The 15,801-nt window shown below is 39.0% G+C and overlaps 1 protein-coding gene and 1 long non-coding RNA gene across 7 annotated transcripts; both read right to left on the bottom strand.

Moving 5' to 3' along the window:
- Positions 1 to 912: 912 nt before the first annotated feature.
- On the bottom strand, positions 913 to 2,617 carry LOC117617961. 2 transcript variants are annotated; one of them, XR_004584463.1, is made up of 4 exons: positions 2,279 to 2,617; positions 1,975 to 2,182; positions 1,667 to 1,734; positions 913 to 1,179 (listed from the first exon to the last, which is right to left on the bottom strand). It is a non-coding gene; the product is annotated as an uncharacterized LOC117617961 (long non-coding RNA). The 2 variants fall into 2 exon arrangements; XR_004584462.1 differs by having other exon boundaries at positions 913 to 1,734.
- Positions 2,618 to 3,393: 776 nt separating this feature from the next.
- LOC117620367 (50S ribosomal protein L4) lies at positions 3,394 to 6,835 on the bottom strand. 5 transcript variants are annotated; one of them, XM_034350548.1, is made up of 9 exons: positions 6,596 to 6,835; positions 6,239 to 6,395; positions 6,064 to 6,101; positions 5,808 to 5,934; positions 5,281 to 5,429; positions 4,703 to 4,810; positions 4,482 to 4,601; positions 4,167 to 4,337; positions 3,394 to 3,793 (listed from the first exon to the last, which is right to left on the bottom strand). In XM_034350548.1, exons 2-9 carry the CDS (start codon positions 6,345 to 6,347, stop codon positions 3,692 to 3,694), a joined length of 924 nt encoding a protein of 307 aa, XP_034206439.1. In that variant the 5' UTR covers positions 6,348 to 6,395; positions 6,596 to 6,835; the 3' UTR covers positions 3,394 to 3,691. The 5 variants fall into 5 exon arrangements, with proteins under 5 accessions (XP_034206439.1, XP_034206438.1, XP_034206436.1 ...); XM_034350547.1 differs by having other exon boundaries at positions 3,448 to 3,793; positions 5,796 to 5,934; positions 6,239 to 6,412; positions 6,596 to 6,748; XM_034350545.1 differs by having other exon boundaries at positions 3,448 to 3,793; positions 5,796 to 5,934; positions 6,596 to 6,748.
- Positions 6,836 to 15,801: the final 8,966 nt, after the last annotated feature.

Genomic DNA, 15,801 nt, shown 5'->3' with positions numbered 1-15,801 from the left:
TGTATAAAAATAGCTACTCAAGTGTTAGCCAATTTAATGGCTCTCTCTTTCCTATTAAAAATTTGTGGGGCAGTCAGATATCAGACTATGGTCCAAGCATTGCATATTGATCAAATTACAAAATACCAAGTTGCTGCAGTTCAGTGAAATCTGTTCCACTTTTGAAAATGTTTCAAATTTCACAGTTCAAGCATATAGTAATGTTTTCAAATCAGTGCTAGATAAAACTGTTTTGAAATGAGAGAGCCTTGAGTTGATTGCCCTTGAAAAGAGTAGCTTCGGCATCAGGCAGGCTTAGCTTTAGCAATCTGGCTCTGCAGAGTCCAGGCGGAATCCAACGGAGTTCAGAAAAGCATGGAGTTGATTGTGTTGTTGTTCTTTGCTAGCTAGCCAACTGTTTTTGAAGCCGAGCTACAATTTCAGTCTTCACTTGCTGGAGCTGTTGATACTTGAGACTACAAGCTTTCCTCTCTTGCTCCAGGTCTCGAACACTAGTGCTGAAAGTGTTCTTGTAAACTTCGGCCTCCTTGTAGTTCTTCTCAATAGCTGCCCATTGTCCAGCCAGATCCTGGAAGTCCTCTGTAAAAGTTAGATTAGCTTCCAGAAATGGTAGAGGCAGCACCTGTTCTTTGGCAAGCAGACACAAATCTTCCATCAGCTGATTGACGGATTAATAGCCTTGTTCAACAGAAAACCCTTCGTCTCTCCATTTTTTCGCTCGAAACATGGCTTATTCGGCAGCTGCAGTTGGAGGAGGACCTCCAACTTCCTCGTTCCCGTGGATCAGAGCGAATCTAAATCCAATTTGCTAAATTCTGGGACTGAAGAGTTTTCTGGGACAACAGGCTGGACCATGGCCTCCACAGTCGAAAAACTAGCCAGAGACTCTTGGAAAGGAGGACAGGCGCCACGTGTCCACTTTAAAAAAATTAAAAAACACAGAGTATAGCCGCACTCTTGGAAAAGAGACTGAAATTAGAAAAGAGCTCAGAATAACATAAAATAACCAAAACTCCATCATGATAAGCCGCACCTTTGCATCAGCTTCTGGTGATGCTGAAAATGCATTCTGGCTCTGGGGCCTTAATCACATCCACTTTAGACGAACATTCTAAACAAAACAAAGCTTTCCAATTTTTTTGCTTCTACAATGGTCAAGCCAATGCAAGCAGATGATACCTATACGTATGTGTCGTCAATGGTAAAATAAAATCATGTATCTATTAGGGTATTTAAGATTTACATAAGGTAGAGCCAAATTATGTTGCAAAAAGGACCCAAATTTCTTCCAAACAAGATTCAGTAGCCACCAGATAATTCCCTTGAAATTTTTTTTTTCTAACTGTATAAAGGCAGGCACAGATCTATGAATAGGAGATGTTGCTCGAGTATCTACAGGACCTAAATTATCAACAAGCTCTCCAAGCATTTCCCTGTTTAAATTGAACATACACACAAATGGAGTGCTTATGTTGTTTGCATATGCCTGCTAAACAAGTGCTCTCAAGATCATGACTGCAATTGTTAGAGCCATTATTACAGATAGATAACCTAGTTAATGTTTCTTTTGCGAACAATTTTCAAGTAACACAACACACTCAAAAACTCGGATCTCAAAAAATGTGCAACACATTGAGAAAGAAAGTAAAGAAGTCAAAAAGATTACCGTTCCCTGCACCCTTCGCACTTCACATGAGTTCATCCGGATTATACGGCATCTCACACTTGCAATGTCTTCAAAACAGACAAAAACAAACCCATCACATTCTATCCACATAAAAACCACATTTCCACTAATTAAAAATCAAAGCAACAGCAAGGACCCACCAGTGTAGTGTCAATTCCTCCCCCAAGAAAAGTCTAGTCCGTATAACGTGTGTGAGTTTAATATATTATCGTCTATTTCAATAAGAGAAGTCTTCCAAAAACAAAAAAAACAAAAACCAAAGCAACCAGAAAGCAAATGACACTCACACAGCAACTATGTCTGGTGCAAGCTCTCCAGCATCAACTTTGCCTTCATGAAACTTTCTACGTCCTCTGATCGACTCCTCTGGCCTATAGTACGACCTCACTCTCACTTTCGCATTGCTCCAGTCGTCCTAGGCTTCAATCTTCTTGATGCATGCCAAGCATGGGGGCATACCGGTGACCAATGGGCCCATCAGCACCCAATCCCCCACTGCAAAACCACCATTTCTTCAACACATTTCCCTTCCCGCAAAATAAAAAAATCAAAACAAATCAAAATTATTGTTTTCCTTCTCGTTTTCTTGACCTCTGACGACTTTGTTGTTGCCTCTGATCGTGTAAGAATCCACGTCCTTTCTCTCCGGTCTAGTTTTGGCCATGAGGGTCATTTTCAAGGAAGCCTTGCCTTGGTGTTAAAGAAATGTAGCAACTTTGAAGCAACTTCAATGGCGTAAACCGGTTACTCTCAAAGCCCTAAAATTTGGACAACCCGTAGCATCAAGGAAGCCTTGCCTTGTTGTTAAAGAAATGTAGCAACTTTGAAGCAACTTCAATGGCGTAAACCAGTGTACTCAACCCGTAGCATAAACCCTAGGCCCTCCTTTTGCTATAGGAAAAAAAAGAAAGAGGGAGATAGAGTGCTAACTGTCACGGTACCTTCGTGGTTGGAGTTAGATATTTCATGCTCATAATACCATCTTAAATTTTGGATTGTTGTAAAGAAAATGATGGAGCCCACATAAAGAAAAGAAGGAAATAATATTCAAAAAGCTTAATTATGATGTTGGAGCTTAATGATGATGTTGGAAGCCATCCAATTTGCCTATAAATAGGCTTCCCATTGCTTAGCAAAACACACCAAAGAGAAGAGAGGAAAGAAAGGAAGAGAAGAGAGGAAAAGTGAGAGGAAACAAAAGAGAGTGAATTCTATCTGAGTTCTCCTCCCAATATTCAGTAGTACTTTTCATACTGTGATTATTTTATTTTTATAACATGGATGACATTATATAAGTAAATTGTAAGATTTAGTCTACTACAATTTATGTATGTATGCTAAATTTGAAGTAGATAGGTGATCATTGAAAGTGATTTGTTGGAGGTGGTTAAGGATGTGAATCGAACTGAATTTTACAAGAGCATGGGAGGAGAGTTTGATAGAAAGCTAAAGAATTGCTCCATTGTTTTGCATTTATATCTTTGCAACACCAATCTCGTTCATGCAATTTTGTTGCTTGCCAAAATTTTGCTTCATCTTGTAATGAGACATGGTAGACGGTACTAGGCGGACACACTTAAATGAAATAATTTTGTTTTGAAGGTAAATGAATTCAAGGTATCCCACTTAATTACTGGAAGAAATCAAATATTTCAAGGAGAGAGATCGGGTATAACAGGAGAGAAAAAGAAACAACGATTCATATCTGATGCATTATAGAAAATTGTTAAATCATTACCAAAAAAAAAAATGACGACCCCTTAAAGTAACTTAGCTTAATGAAAATACAGGTGTAGAGCAATTTAAAAGCTACGAAATCTCACTGATATTCAACCACAATTTTTAACAAAATAAAATTCAAGCTATCAACACCGGAAATTTCATATCGTAACAAAAACAACACACATTATTTTTTGGCTAAAAGCTTTGGCCTTCTTTTAGCCCCATCAAAAGCAAAAGCTGGTTCCTATCGATCCCGAGTTAAAACAAAGGCCTTCTTTTACTTCAACGTTTAATTGGAGTGTGCATCCGCTCAACAATTTCATTTACAGCAGTACGGGACATCACTAGTGTATCATGCTGCAGGATGCTGTAGACGTTCAAACCCTGCAAAACGTGTGAAATACAGATAAGCACTGATTTCAAACAGAACTTACACGGCAGCTGGTTCATGTATCTACAAAAATTGAAATCGTTATTTTGGTTGTCATAGTTCTTATATATGGTGACCACAGCGAAAGCTGAGCAACAGTATCACGAATATCAGGAGATAGAAAGAGAGAGGTTTTAGTTCTTGTGAATCAAACATGCTTGACAATGTAAAAGCTTTTGTCAATAATTTCTACTCTAAGCCATTGCTGATGGATAAAGAAGCTCACTGGATTCGGAACAATGTGTCCATGTGGAATGGCATCTCAGCTGCATATAGTTTGCTAGCTATAATACAAACACTTATTAAGGGTCACAAAGAGCAACTCACTACTGCGGGCAGCACGTTCACATAATGTAAATTTTGTGTAGCCAACTTGAGCTTTTCAGGTAAGATACCATCCACCAGCAGAAGTTTCTTGGAGTCCTCCATTTGCTGGACGTAGTTCGCTATATTCTTGGTTTTATGTGTGGGGACCTCAAAATCATCAAAAATTAGAAGCTGTAGTTTCATACAGTTTCTCTAGTTAAGTTCCATACAAAACATAAAAGCTTAAATATTTAATTAAAATAACTCAACCCATTTTATAACTAAATCCAAACATAGCACAGAGAGAGAGAGAGAGAGAGAGAGAGAGAGAGTTGCCTTTCCCTCTGCTGCTCTAGCTGTCAGAGCAATCTTTAGCCCTAGACGCCGGACCTTCTTATTTAGCTTAAAAGCATGGCTTCGTGGCTTAGGACCATGCATTGTGGAACCTCCTCTGAACTGTTAACACCCATTATATTCATTATGCAAAAGCATCTTAAAGGCAGACTTCAATTGAAAATCTAGAAACATACTGATTTCAAAACATGATAAATCAGTACCTGGGGACTACGCAATGATCCCTGCCTCGCTCGACCAGTACCCTTCTGATTCCATGGTTTTCTCCCAGTCCCACTAACCTCACTAATAGTTTTTGTTGAATGTGTTCCCTGTAGACCACTCAACAAGCGTAAGCATTTTTTATCTTCTTTCCCAAATTCACTTGTGCATAGAGTCTCACCAATATTATTTCAGTGGTCATTAGACAAAAGTATGAAAATTCTAAACATGGATGACAAGAATTTCAAAACAAATGACATGTGAAAGTAAAATATAGAAAAGTTATTGGTCAATTTAGTTCCTCTTATGCAATAACCCATATACTTATCCCCTTCCTTTTTCTTTTTTTTCTTTTTCTTTTTTCCAATTTACTATGTATGCAATCCAGAAGCTTTTTCAGCAAATGCTCCCCCACATTCCCCAACCAAAACAAAAAATCACACTAAATGAAAGACTCTGTACTTCCAACTTCCAAGTGGCATAGCAGCCTTTCTCTTTTTTGTAAATGTTCAGGAACAGAATGCAATATTGCTAAGCCATCATTTAGTGTTAATGCTTCAATTTATAGATAAGTCAATACCTGTTGCCGTTTTGCTAGCTGCCACAGTACAACCCGATGAATGATATCCTTCCTAATAGGTACATCAAAAACATCACCAGCCAAAACTGTGAAGCCTTTATCTTCATTATGAAAATTTGTCACTGGAATTACAAGGTCTTGATAGAGTCCTATATCACAACACACAAAATCATTAAAACAGTCCTACACATTTATTTTTTATAGATAACATTAATAAAACATCCCGACAACTGGTTTATAATGTAAACCCAGTAAAGTAATAAATAAGCTTTACCACAAACTAACAATTGCTGCATACCTACACTTGCCTGGCCTGTGTTTTGACTTTCTATTTTCAATGGGTTTTAAGTCTTAACGAATGAGTTTCATCCATAAATGAATGTTATCCATTGTATCTTATTGTATAAGATCATATGGTTATGGTTTTAAGCTATATAATGATATGCTCATTTGATAGACATTTTGTTTTGTTTTTTTTTTTTTCATCAATATTATAAGATATATATGGTTTTGACCTTTCCTCGTACCTATATTACTCTCTGAAGCAACCACAGGCTTTGCAGACAATAAATTAGAGGGAAACGCTCCTCCACTTGATTCAGGAGATGGGATAGAAGTTGAAAGCCTTCGATTGGCTAGAAAAGACGATCCAGCCTACATTGAGATACAATATAATATGAGTTCATTACTATGTTTCCACAGAAAGCTAAGCATCCAATAAATCACCATGTACATGAACATGCTGCACTGGTTCATTTGATAGTAGATATGATGCAATAATACCTTGGAAACAGCTGAGAATTCTTCCGAAGAGACAACCCCTGGAACAAGGCCGCACAAATCGGTTCAAGGACCAAAATAAAGGTAGAAAAAAATTAATATTTTGCAATACCACAAAATGTTCCGATCATACAAGTCAATAACAAAAAGCTTACAACAAAAGTATGCACGTCCTCACCAAGAGAAGCATGAAGTGACTGATATAAACTACTTGGAGAGTCACAGCGGCCCGATGCTAAGACGGAGCCAAATGAGCGTAAAAGCCTTCTCGATACCGACAAAGCCATACTTAAAAACACCACCAAGACTTGGCCGAATTATATTCAACTGGTTATCTACATCCACAAACCAGCTTTCTCAATCAGTGGCGGACGCAGAAAATCAATGAATTAATATAAATTCTAATCCAAATAAGAAAATCAATCAATATCATAACATACCATACCAATAAATTATAATTCATGAAAGTCATATCAATTTCCTTAAAATTATCCAAAGCCCAAAATAATATGTAAAATTAGAATTTAGAACTCACTTAATTTGACGAGAAGCAATGGCAGCGGCGGCGGCGGTGTGTAGTGGTTGGTGGTGGAGATTGGGAACTAGTTAGGTTTTTAGAGGAGAGGGAAATTTGAAAACAAAAAATGAGGTTTTTGGGATGAATTGCTGCTGCTGGGGTCGGGATTAGAATCGGGCAGATAAGGCTGCTGCTGGGGTTTTTTCCTTTTTTTGAAAAACTTGGCTCAAAACGACGTCGTTTTGAAGGCAGGTTTTTTTTTTAAAAAAAAATTTAACACGCTTGGACCAAAACGGCGCGAGCGCGCAAGGCAGGCTGCCTGCGTAAGCTTCTTCTTCTTCCTCTGCTGGACATTTCGTCGAACACTTGGTGTGCATTACATATGTGATTTTGTACCTTTTTCCATTTAGAATTGAAGCAAGTTTTGGTATAATTTTAGGGGAGGGTTTTTTTTTTTTTTTTTTTCCCCTCCGAAGCTCACGCGTTAAACTGACCTTTAACGTTAACATCAGTTTCTGAGCGTTGTCCTTCAGTGTTGAAATCGTGATCGATCAGGAGCAAATACCATCAATGAATAATTGTTGAATCCATTCACATTATCATGATGCTTGTTTCTTTGGTTTTAGTGAAGCCACTGATGGTGTCAAGTCATTGATTCCAAAACATTAGGTTGTTATAGGCCATGGTAGAGCAGACAAACCTAATATAATCAAAACAAGCTTGATTATAAAGGACGTTTGTCAAATTGGTATAATGTAATATACACATAGTTATGATTCTATGAACAAAATATAATGATAATCGTATCTCTGCATATAAGAGGTTGCGAACCACAACCATTAAAAATTGAAGGCCCCATATAGCAAGGCAGTGAAGCAAATCCAGAGGAGAGAGCACCCAAAACCATTCAAAATTGAAGATCCCAGATCAGGGCAATCCTGAAGGGCAAAATTTCAGGGGCCAAGAGAGAAAGAAACATGCTCAAACTGACGTTAACGTGTGTGAGTTTTGGGAAGAAAAAAAAACAATAACTCCAAGTTTAATGACGTTCCGTGTTTTAAGACGTTAGATTATTAGAATGGTTTGGTGACAGAACCCATCCCGAATTCTCCATTGGAACCTGTGACGAACCTTGTTGCCTGTCCGGCATCTAACCAATATCGGGCCTACTAACTAAAATAACTCTCTTCCATGAACAACAACAACAACAGAAAAAGAGTCCAGACTTTTACCAAAATTTCTGCAATCTCTCCTGAAAAACGAATAAATCCTAAAATTTTCCACTAGTAAAAACAATACATTAAATATCTCAACTGGTAGCACATACAATGCTAAAGCACACATTTCACAAAATAGGCATCCGACCTCAAATTCTACCCTCCATGGATAATATCAGAGCAATATAAGAAATTCTTAATTACACAACCAAAGTAATTTTCAAAGGAAATAAACAACATAAAAGTCCTACGATCAAACATAACTGAAATAGGTGCAATGTTTCGGTGGCATCCCACCAAATTTACCTATCGCGTTCGATACTGATGTGCTAAATGCAACCAACAACCATCATGAAATCCTAAACTTGAAAAATGCCAAAAAATGAACTCATACCTCATTTAAAGCCTGTCTAACTTCAATCTTACCCTTCATGAATAAATACAAGATAAAAAAAATATCTAACTAAGGTTGCAAAAACATATGTGGGGTGTAGTAAGTGTAGGGGCTTTCTTCTTCCGGCAGCTACAAACAGGCTGGGCTGCGGTAAAAGGCAGATGGATGAAATTGCCCATTGAGCCTGAGTTCGAAGATCAAGCCCTAAGAATGCTTCGAAAGGACTGAGATGCCTTAAGAAGCATCTTGGCTATCTTCACCAACCAGAACAACAGCAACTTACAGATAATTTCTTGATGCTTACAGATAAATTTTCTAGCTTGGCATGAAAGGCTTGTGGCATGGAAGCAAAATCAGCCTGAGTTTAGCACCAAAGAGGAAAATATGGCTTCCTAGGGATAAAGGGGAATGTTTAAGGTAAGGAAGAAGAGGTTTGCAAGTTGATTTGGTTAAGAAGAGAGAAAGAAAGAACCATGTTCTTCCGGCAGCTTGTCAGATGTGCAAGTAGTCTGCCAGAAGAAGAAAATGGAGAAGGAGGGTGAATAGTACACGAGATTGCTAGGTTTTTATAGGTAAGAGAGGAAGCTTGCTCTCTAGGTTTGAGTTGGTTTTTGGTTGGGTAGAAGAGGCCCCTTTTATAGCCACTGGAAGCCATCTTTTTCCAAGAAACCCTAATGGTTTCTATCCATTTTGGCCAAGCTTTTTCCTTCCTTTCTCCTCCCCTTCTTTGACTTATCTTATTCTAGCAAAATCTTCTCTGTTTATTTGCACAAAATCAGGAATTTTGGGAGCTCAAGGCCCCCTTCCCGGCAGCTGTTCCAGTGGGAGACTTCCATTCCCGGCCATCTCATTCCTTTCTTTCTTTCCTTTTTCCATGGCCAGGTCTGATGAGGGAAGGAATTCGGGTATGTATGCTGGTTTGAAGGGTGCTTCTCTTCCTGGCAGCTTGCACGTTAATATCCCTTGGTTCTTCGAGCGTTTTGTGCTTGGAAATTGTTCTTTCCCATGTGCTGGAGCCTTCCAGCAGCCTACACACATGGAAATTTTGGCTTTCATCGTGGCCTTTGTTTTCAACTAGGTGCTGGAGATTTTGCATATATTTTCTTGAGTTGCTTGGGCCTTCTAGGACAACAAGTTGGTTTATCAAGTGAATAGGCTAACTTCATCAATTGTTGAGCTATTTTGGTTGAGCTAACGGACTATTTTGGTTGAAGTAATGAGCTATTTTTCTCTCTTTGTGCTCACCCACATATTTGGGCCTAAGAAATGGGCTTGAGTTCCGGGGCTCCCAAGCAACCCCGGGAATTCCATTTCTCGGCCCATCAATGGGCCTCATGTCAACTTATTACCATCCATACCACAACCCACTCAAGCAAGCTCCGGGCATCTGGCGTGGCTTGGGCCCACTTAAGCTTGTAGCATGGCGTGTTGCTTATTTGCTTGGCATGGCATGTGTGCAAGCGCATATGACAAACTTTCACGTGCCCAAATCGGGTTTCTTCTTGGTAAGGTATCGCATTGGGCCGAGAATTTAATTGGGCCGAACCATGGATTTTTTAGGCCTCAACAGTAAGCAAATTTAATTTAATTTTTAAATTTTTTTTAAAATTCTAAATGGTAATTATGTACAAGGGTATAATAGATTATGTATGTTTAAAAATAGTACGGGGTGCAAAGAGCAAATACTGGGGTGCCAATAAAATCACCTTTTTTTTTCTTTGCTTTGTTTCGTCGTTTGGAATGGATTTGAAATGACTATATGCAATGAATCATTTGAAATTCATTTGATTTTCATTTCATTGTTATTCAAATCTTGGCATAGTAATCTAAACAAATAATTTTGACATTATAATGTCATCTAAATTGGAGATGCCTATCTACCTTAAATCATGTTCAAGGTGAGACTAATCTTCTCTTACTTCCTGTCTGTTGGTTTCACACTAGTGTGAACTTATGAACTCTTGCATGTAGCCTTCCTCTGCGCTAATGGCATATTTCCCTTCATCAAAGTTGTTTATCTATGTCGTGGCTCTAATATGCCAAAATTTAAACTTTATCCAAGAAGTATAGCCATCTTAAGACGTGTCTAAGTGTAACATGTTCATCCTTGTCTGCTTTGTTAATGTAGGCTCAAATTCTATCTTGCATGTCGATTTCCCTTGCTCATATAAGAAAGTTCCTGACAAAAGTTGTTGAGAATTCTGTAGTCTACAACATATCCAAAATTCGTAGTCATCCAGCAAGTTTAGCCCTCTCGAAAGTCGTAAAAGCTTAAACAAGCTTCGTTGTTGCCAATTGTTGTTTTGGTGGTTGTTCTCCTTGGGAGGTGAATTGAGGATTTCAGACCAATTCAAAGGAGTGATGTAAATATTCAAGATGTTTGTTTTAGAGGTTATATTTTTGAGGTTTTGTTGATTGTTGAGTTGTTCCAAAGTTAAGTAGAATTGTGAATTTTTAGGAATGTTTAGATCGAACTCGTGGGCCACTTTGTGGTAGCCTTTTGAGTTTAAATACTCACCACATCGTCCTGAGCATGAGGTATGCTCGGATTATCGTTTAATTATCGAACGGATATTGCGCCTATTATGTTATACCTGAGTTCGATAGATTCGGATCATTTGAACTGTTTCATTTTCAATTATGATCGTGTAGGAACTTATGAAGTGAGAATCGAAGTTTCGGATCCTCCGAATCACTAATTTTAGGATTAGGCAAACCGATTGTGCGATTGGTTTAGATCTGACTGCTCGATCAAGACCAAATCCTCAAGACATATTTAGTAGCCCTTGCCGGACCCATAAGAACTTCCTTAAAAGTTGTACACACACTTTGAGTCCCGGGAATTAGAATTTTAAGATAAAGTTTATGGTTGGATACTTTTATTGATTAAGTCTTATTGTTCTTTCAAATAGGTACTCAAGCTTCACGTACTCCACAAGAGAGACATTCTCAAGGTCGAGCAGCTCTGGACTTGTTATGAATAGACATTGTTTTAAATGAGCATTATTTTTTGAATATGGATTTGCGTGTATAAATGAGATTTGATTTAGAACTTGACTTCTTTGGTTTATTGGGATTATGGAATTTGATATATGTCTTAACTATGGGTTTATAATACCTTATGGGATTACTAGAATTTATTGTTAGTTATAAAGTAAATGGATTTTGGATTTTGGATTATGATTTTATCGGGATGTGTATGAATTTGATTATTGTGAATTTGAGAATATGGATTTCGGAGATGATTATTGGAAATTGGATTATTTTTTTTTTTTTTTTTGGTTGGGAATTGGTACATAGTGTTGGGCTATGATTTTGGAATATTGGTTTAGGCATATCATGTATTGATTGCACCATTATATGTACCTCCCATGTTATTGGATACTTGGATACATTCGACACACGATAACTCTTCATAGGTGTGTCGGGACCCGAGCACCCTTGGAGGGATGTGTTGCAGGCCCTTGGCGAGGCAATCTACAAGCGTAAGTGATGCGATTTCGCCGTGTGTGTTGGGGAGCAATAGTCCCCCGATTGGACTGCTCGTCTGTAGTCATAGGGTAATGCGTTTCTATCCTATATCTAGTCAAAACAGTCCTCGGGTTGGATTGTTTCCCTTGGTACTTGTTGCTGATGTAGTGATATACATACATACATTTTTATACTTATATATTTATAAGGCACTTTCTTTGTATATTGTGTTTTTACAAGCATATGTCTAGGAAAGGGGTTGGCTAAAGGAAAAAGGTCCTGTTTGATGATTATATTCTATGCCATATCGGGTTTATGGGATTACAATGATTTCAAATTCAACTATATTATAATAATGGATTTTATTGCATGGTTTTACATTGTTTTCATAAAACGATGGGGTTAGTACGTTTGATCATAACTATTTTCAAACTTTATTTTTGTCCACTCACAATTTCTATTTTGCTCCCCTCAGGCCGTAGTTTGACGTGACTCATGAATCCAAGCCACTCTTCCCGCGCTTCTGACTTCAATCGTAGGACTTTTATGTTGTTTATTTCCTTTGAAAATTACTCTCCGTTGTGTAATTAAGAATTTCTTATATTGCTCTAATATTGTCCATGGAGGGTAGAAATTGATGTCGGATGCCTATTTTGTGAATTGTGTACTTTAGCATTGTGTGTGCTGCCAGTTGAGATATTTAATGTGTTGTTTTTACTAGTGGAAAATTTTAGGATTTATTCGTTTTTCAGGAGGGATTGCAAAAGTTTTGACAGAAGTTTGGACTCTTTTTCTGTTGTTGTTGTTCATGGAAGAGAGTTATTTTAGTAAGTGGGCCTGACATTGGTTAGATGCCGGACAGGCAACAGGGTTTGTCACAGGTTCCAATGGAGAATTTGGGATGGGTCTTGTCACCAAACCATTCTAATAATCTAACGTCTTAAAACATGGCACGTCATTAAACTTGAAGTTATTGTTTTTTTTTCCCCCAAACTCACACACGTTAACGTCAGTTTGAGCATGTTTCTTTCTCTCATGGCCCCTGAAATTTTGTGCTTCAGGATTGCCCTTATCTGGGATCTTCAATTTTGAATGGTTTTGGGTGCTCTTGTCACATCCCGGGATCAACTCCGCCGTAGCACGAGATTGTCCGCTTTGGGCCCCCTCTCTGCCCGCAAGGTTTTCTTTCTGGGAGCTCACGAGAAACTTCCCAGTGGGTCACCCATCTTGGGATTGCTCTAGCCCCGAACTCGCTTAACTTCGGAGTTCCTACGACTCCAAAGCCAGTGAGCTCCCAAAAGATCTCGTGCTAGATGGATGCGGGTGTGCACATATAAGGCACATCATCCCCTCTCCGTTGGTTGATGTGGGATCTTACAATCCAATCCCCCTTAAGGGCCCGACGTCCTCGTCGGCACACTCGCACCACACGACAGAGTGGCTCTGATATCAAATTGTCACATCCCAGGATCAACTCCGCCGTAGCACGATATTGTCCGCTTTAGGCCCCCCTCTCTGCCCGCACGGTTTTGTTTCTATGAGCTTATGAGCAACTTCCCAGTGGGTCACCCATCCTGGGATTGCTCTAGCCCTCAACTCGCTTAACTTCAAAGTTCCTACGGCTCCGAAGCTAGTGAGCTCCCAAAATGTCTCGTGCTAGATGGATGCGGGTGTGCACATATAAGGCACATCATCCCCTCTCCGTTGGTTGATGTGGAATCTTACAGCTCTCTCCTTTGGGTTTGCTTCACTACCTTGATATATGGGGCCTTCAATTTTTAATGGTTGTGGTTCGTGTTGGCGAGTCCTTACTTAGTTAGAATTTTGGTTCCTTATTAAGTTAGAATTTTGGTTACTTACCAATTATTATTTAGTCCTATTGTAATAGAGATTTATTTCCTATAGTAATTTAGATATATTGGAGAAGAATAAAATATGAGCTAATACGAGCATATCTGAATATTTTCCTATTTTGTTTGACTGTTCGCACCCTCTTAGATGCAGAGATACGATTATCATTATATTTTGTTCATAGAATCATAAACACATATATATATGTATATTACATTATACAAATTTGACAAACGTCCTTTATAATCAAGCTTGTTTTGATTATAATAAGTTTGTCTGCTCTACCTTGGCCTATAACACCCTAATGTTTTGGAATCAATTGTAATAACCCAAACCTAAATTAATATTTAATTAGTAATTTATTAAGAGGAAAAGATAATTTTGCCCTTGGAATAATTTTGCCCTTTGACAATTCCACATACACCGTTGCGTAGAGCACGACGAAACGAGTTCGTAACACGAAGTGGACTCGAATCAGAGCCTTAACGTAGAAAATATGGTTAAAATATCACTATGGGCAAAACAGTAATTAGGAAAAATCAGATTTTAAAACCCTCTCTCTCTCTCTCTCTCTCTCTCTCTCTATCTCTATCTCCCGTCGCGACTACCCTTCCCCCGATCGACATTTTGTGGCGCCATAGCCACGACCGGCCAAGAGATCGGTCTTGTTCGAACCGCCATTTCCTCCTCTTCTCGTCCCACCCGGTCTCCGTCACCGTCAACCACTCTAGCCGCCGAAAACTGTAGAAATCAGAGCGGGTGTGATCGAAATTTCATGGCCGTCGTTCTCCCTCATTTCTCAACCAAATTGGACAAGCCAGGTATGGATTTTGAACCTCTCGAGCTGTTCTAGCTGCTTGTTGGTACGATTTAATCGGTTCTCAGCGTAGATAATTGATTTTCGAATTGGAAATTCGACCTGTTTTCGGCCTCCGAGTTCAGCCACTTTCGGTCAGTTTTTGGGGTAGCTCCAAGAACAAAAGTGGCTCCAAATATGGTGTTATACCTAGGGTAGGAGTTTGGAGCCGCGGTTTTGAGATTTTCCAGCAATGCGTAATCGATTTAGACACTCAGCACTGCCGCGGCGTGTGGCGGTGCGTGGGTGAGGGTAGTGAAGTGGCATTGTGTCTTGATGAGATCCTTAGGTTGTCACGAGTGCGAAGGAATTCGCGAATCTCAATTTGGATACCGTTTGAGCCTCGAAAGGATTTTACATATTGTGCGATTTTCGGGTTCAATACTGTTGAGCTGTTGGATCGTAGTCTTTTTCAGATATGTTACTCTAAATAATTTCATAATCGTGTAGTATTCGACGGATTGTGAATCGGAGTCCTGGATACTCCGAAATCACGGACCTTAGGGCTAGGGTTTAGAAATTATGCGATTGTACGATCGTGATCAATCCGACCGTCCGATTTAGACCAAACCCTCGGGACATGTGTCCTGGATATATTGGACCTTCTAGCGGCTTCTGGATCATAATTGCGAGGTTATGGACCCGTGGGGTCCCAGATTGACGTTTTGGGACTTAGCGCTTTTTGAGTCCCAAGATACTGCTAAACTAGTCGAAGTGGAAGGAAAGCTTTTATGAGCATAGGAATAACTTTAATTTGACTCACGTACTTGTAGTAGCCGGGGTCAGGGTTTTTAAATTAATATTATATTATATTAATAGAATATTATGGTCATTGAATCAGGCACCCGGGCACCAGTTGACTCGCATGAGGGACCTTCAAAAGGTCCAGCAAGCTCGGACTACCAGTGAGTGGACTCTTTGTTTTTATAAATGAATTTGAGCAGTTCAATTTCAGTTACAGTATTTGATCTTGAATAAATTTTATTCAAAGATTAGTGTTATAAGCTGTTTTATGCTTTTGACTATTTTATTTTGCATGCTGCCGAGTAGAATATTCTTTGAAGGATATAGGAAAAGAAATTCTAGTTAATTATCAGATAAATGGCAGCAGAATTTGAAAGGTTACATAAACTTTATATTTTCTTAAACCACCTTGTACCCAGATATTAAATGTTGCCTTCAGATTATATTGATTGCCTTCGGTTTAGTCAGCATGCTTGACAGTTGCCCCACGAGTTCCTTGGTACTCGAACTCGTGTGGAGCGAGTAATGCAGAACAGGTGGACTACGGTCCCCTGAATCCTGCGAATCCACCACTGGGCCGTTTTCCACCTTCCGCGCCTTTCTTTTGATGTAGGATTTTTGTTTTGTAAAAGGATTGACTCCTTTGTAAATTCTTAGTAGTCGCTTTGATGTTTTGCCCTAGACTTAGAAT

Source organism: Prunus dulcis, chromosome 2 (genome assembly GCF_902201215.1).
Source record: "Prunus dulcis chromosome 2, ALMONDv2, whole genome shotgun sequence".
Lineage (NCBI taxonomy): Eukaryota > Viridiplantae > Streptophyta > Magnoliopsida > Rosales > Rosaceae > Prunus > Prunus dulcis.
This window is presented reverse-complemented; position numbering and strand designations above follow the sequence as displayed.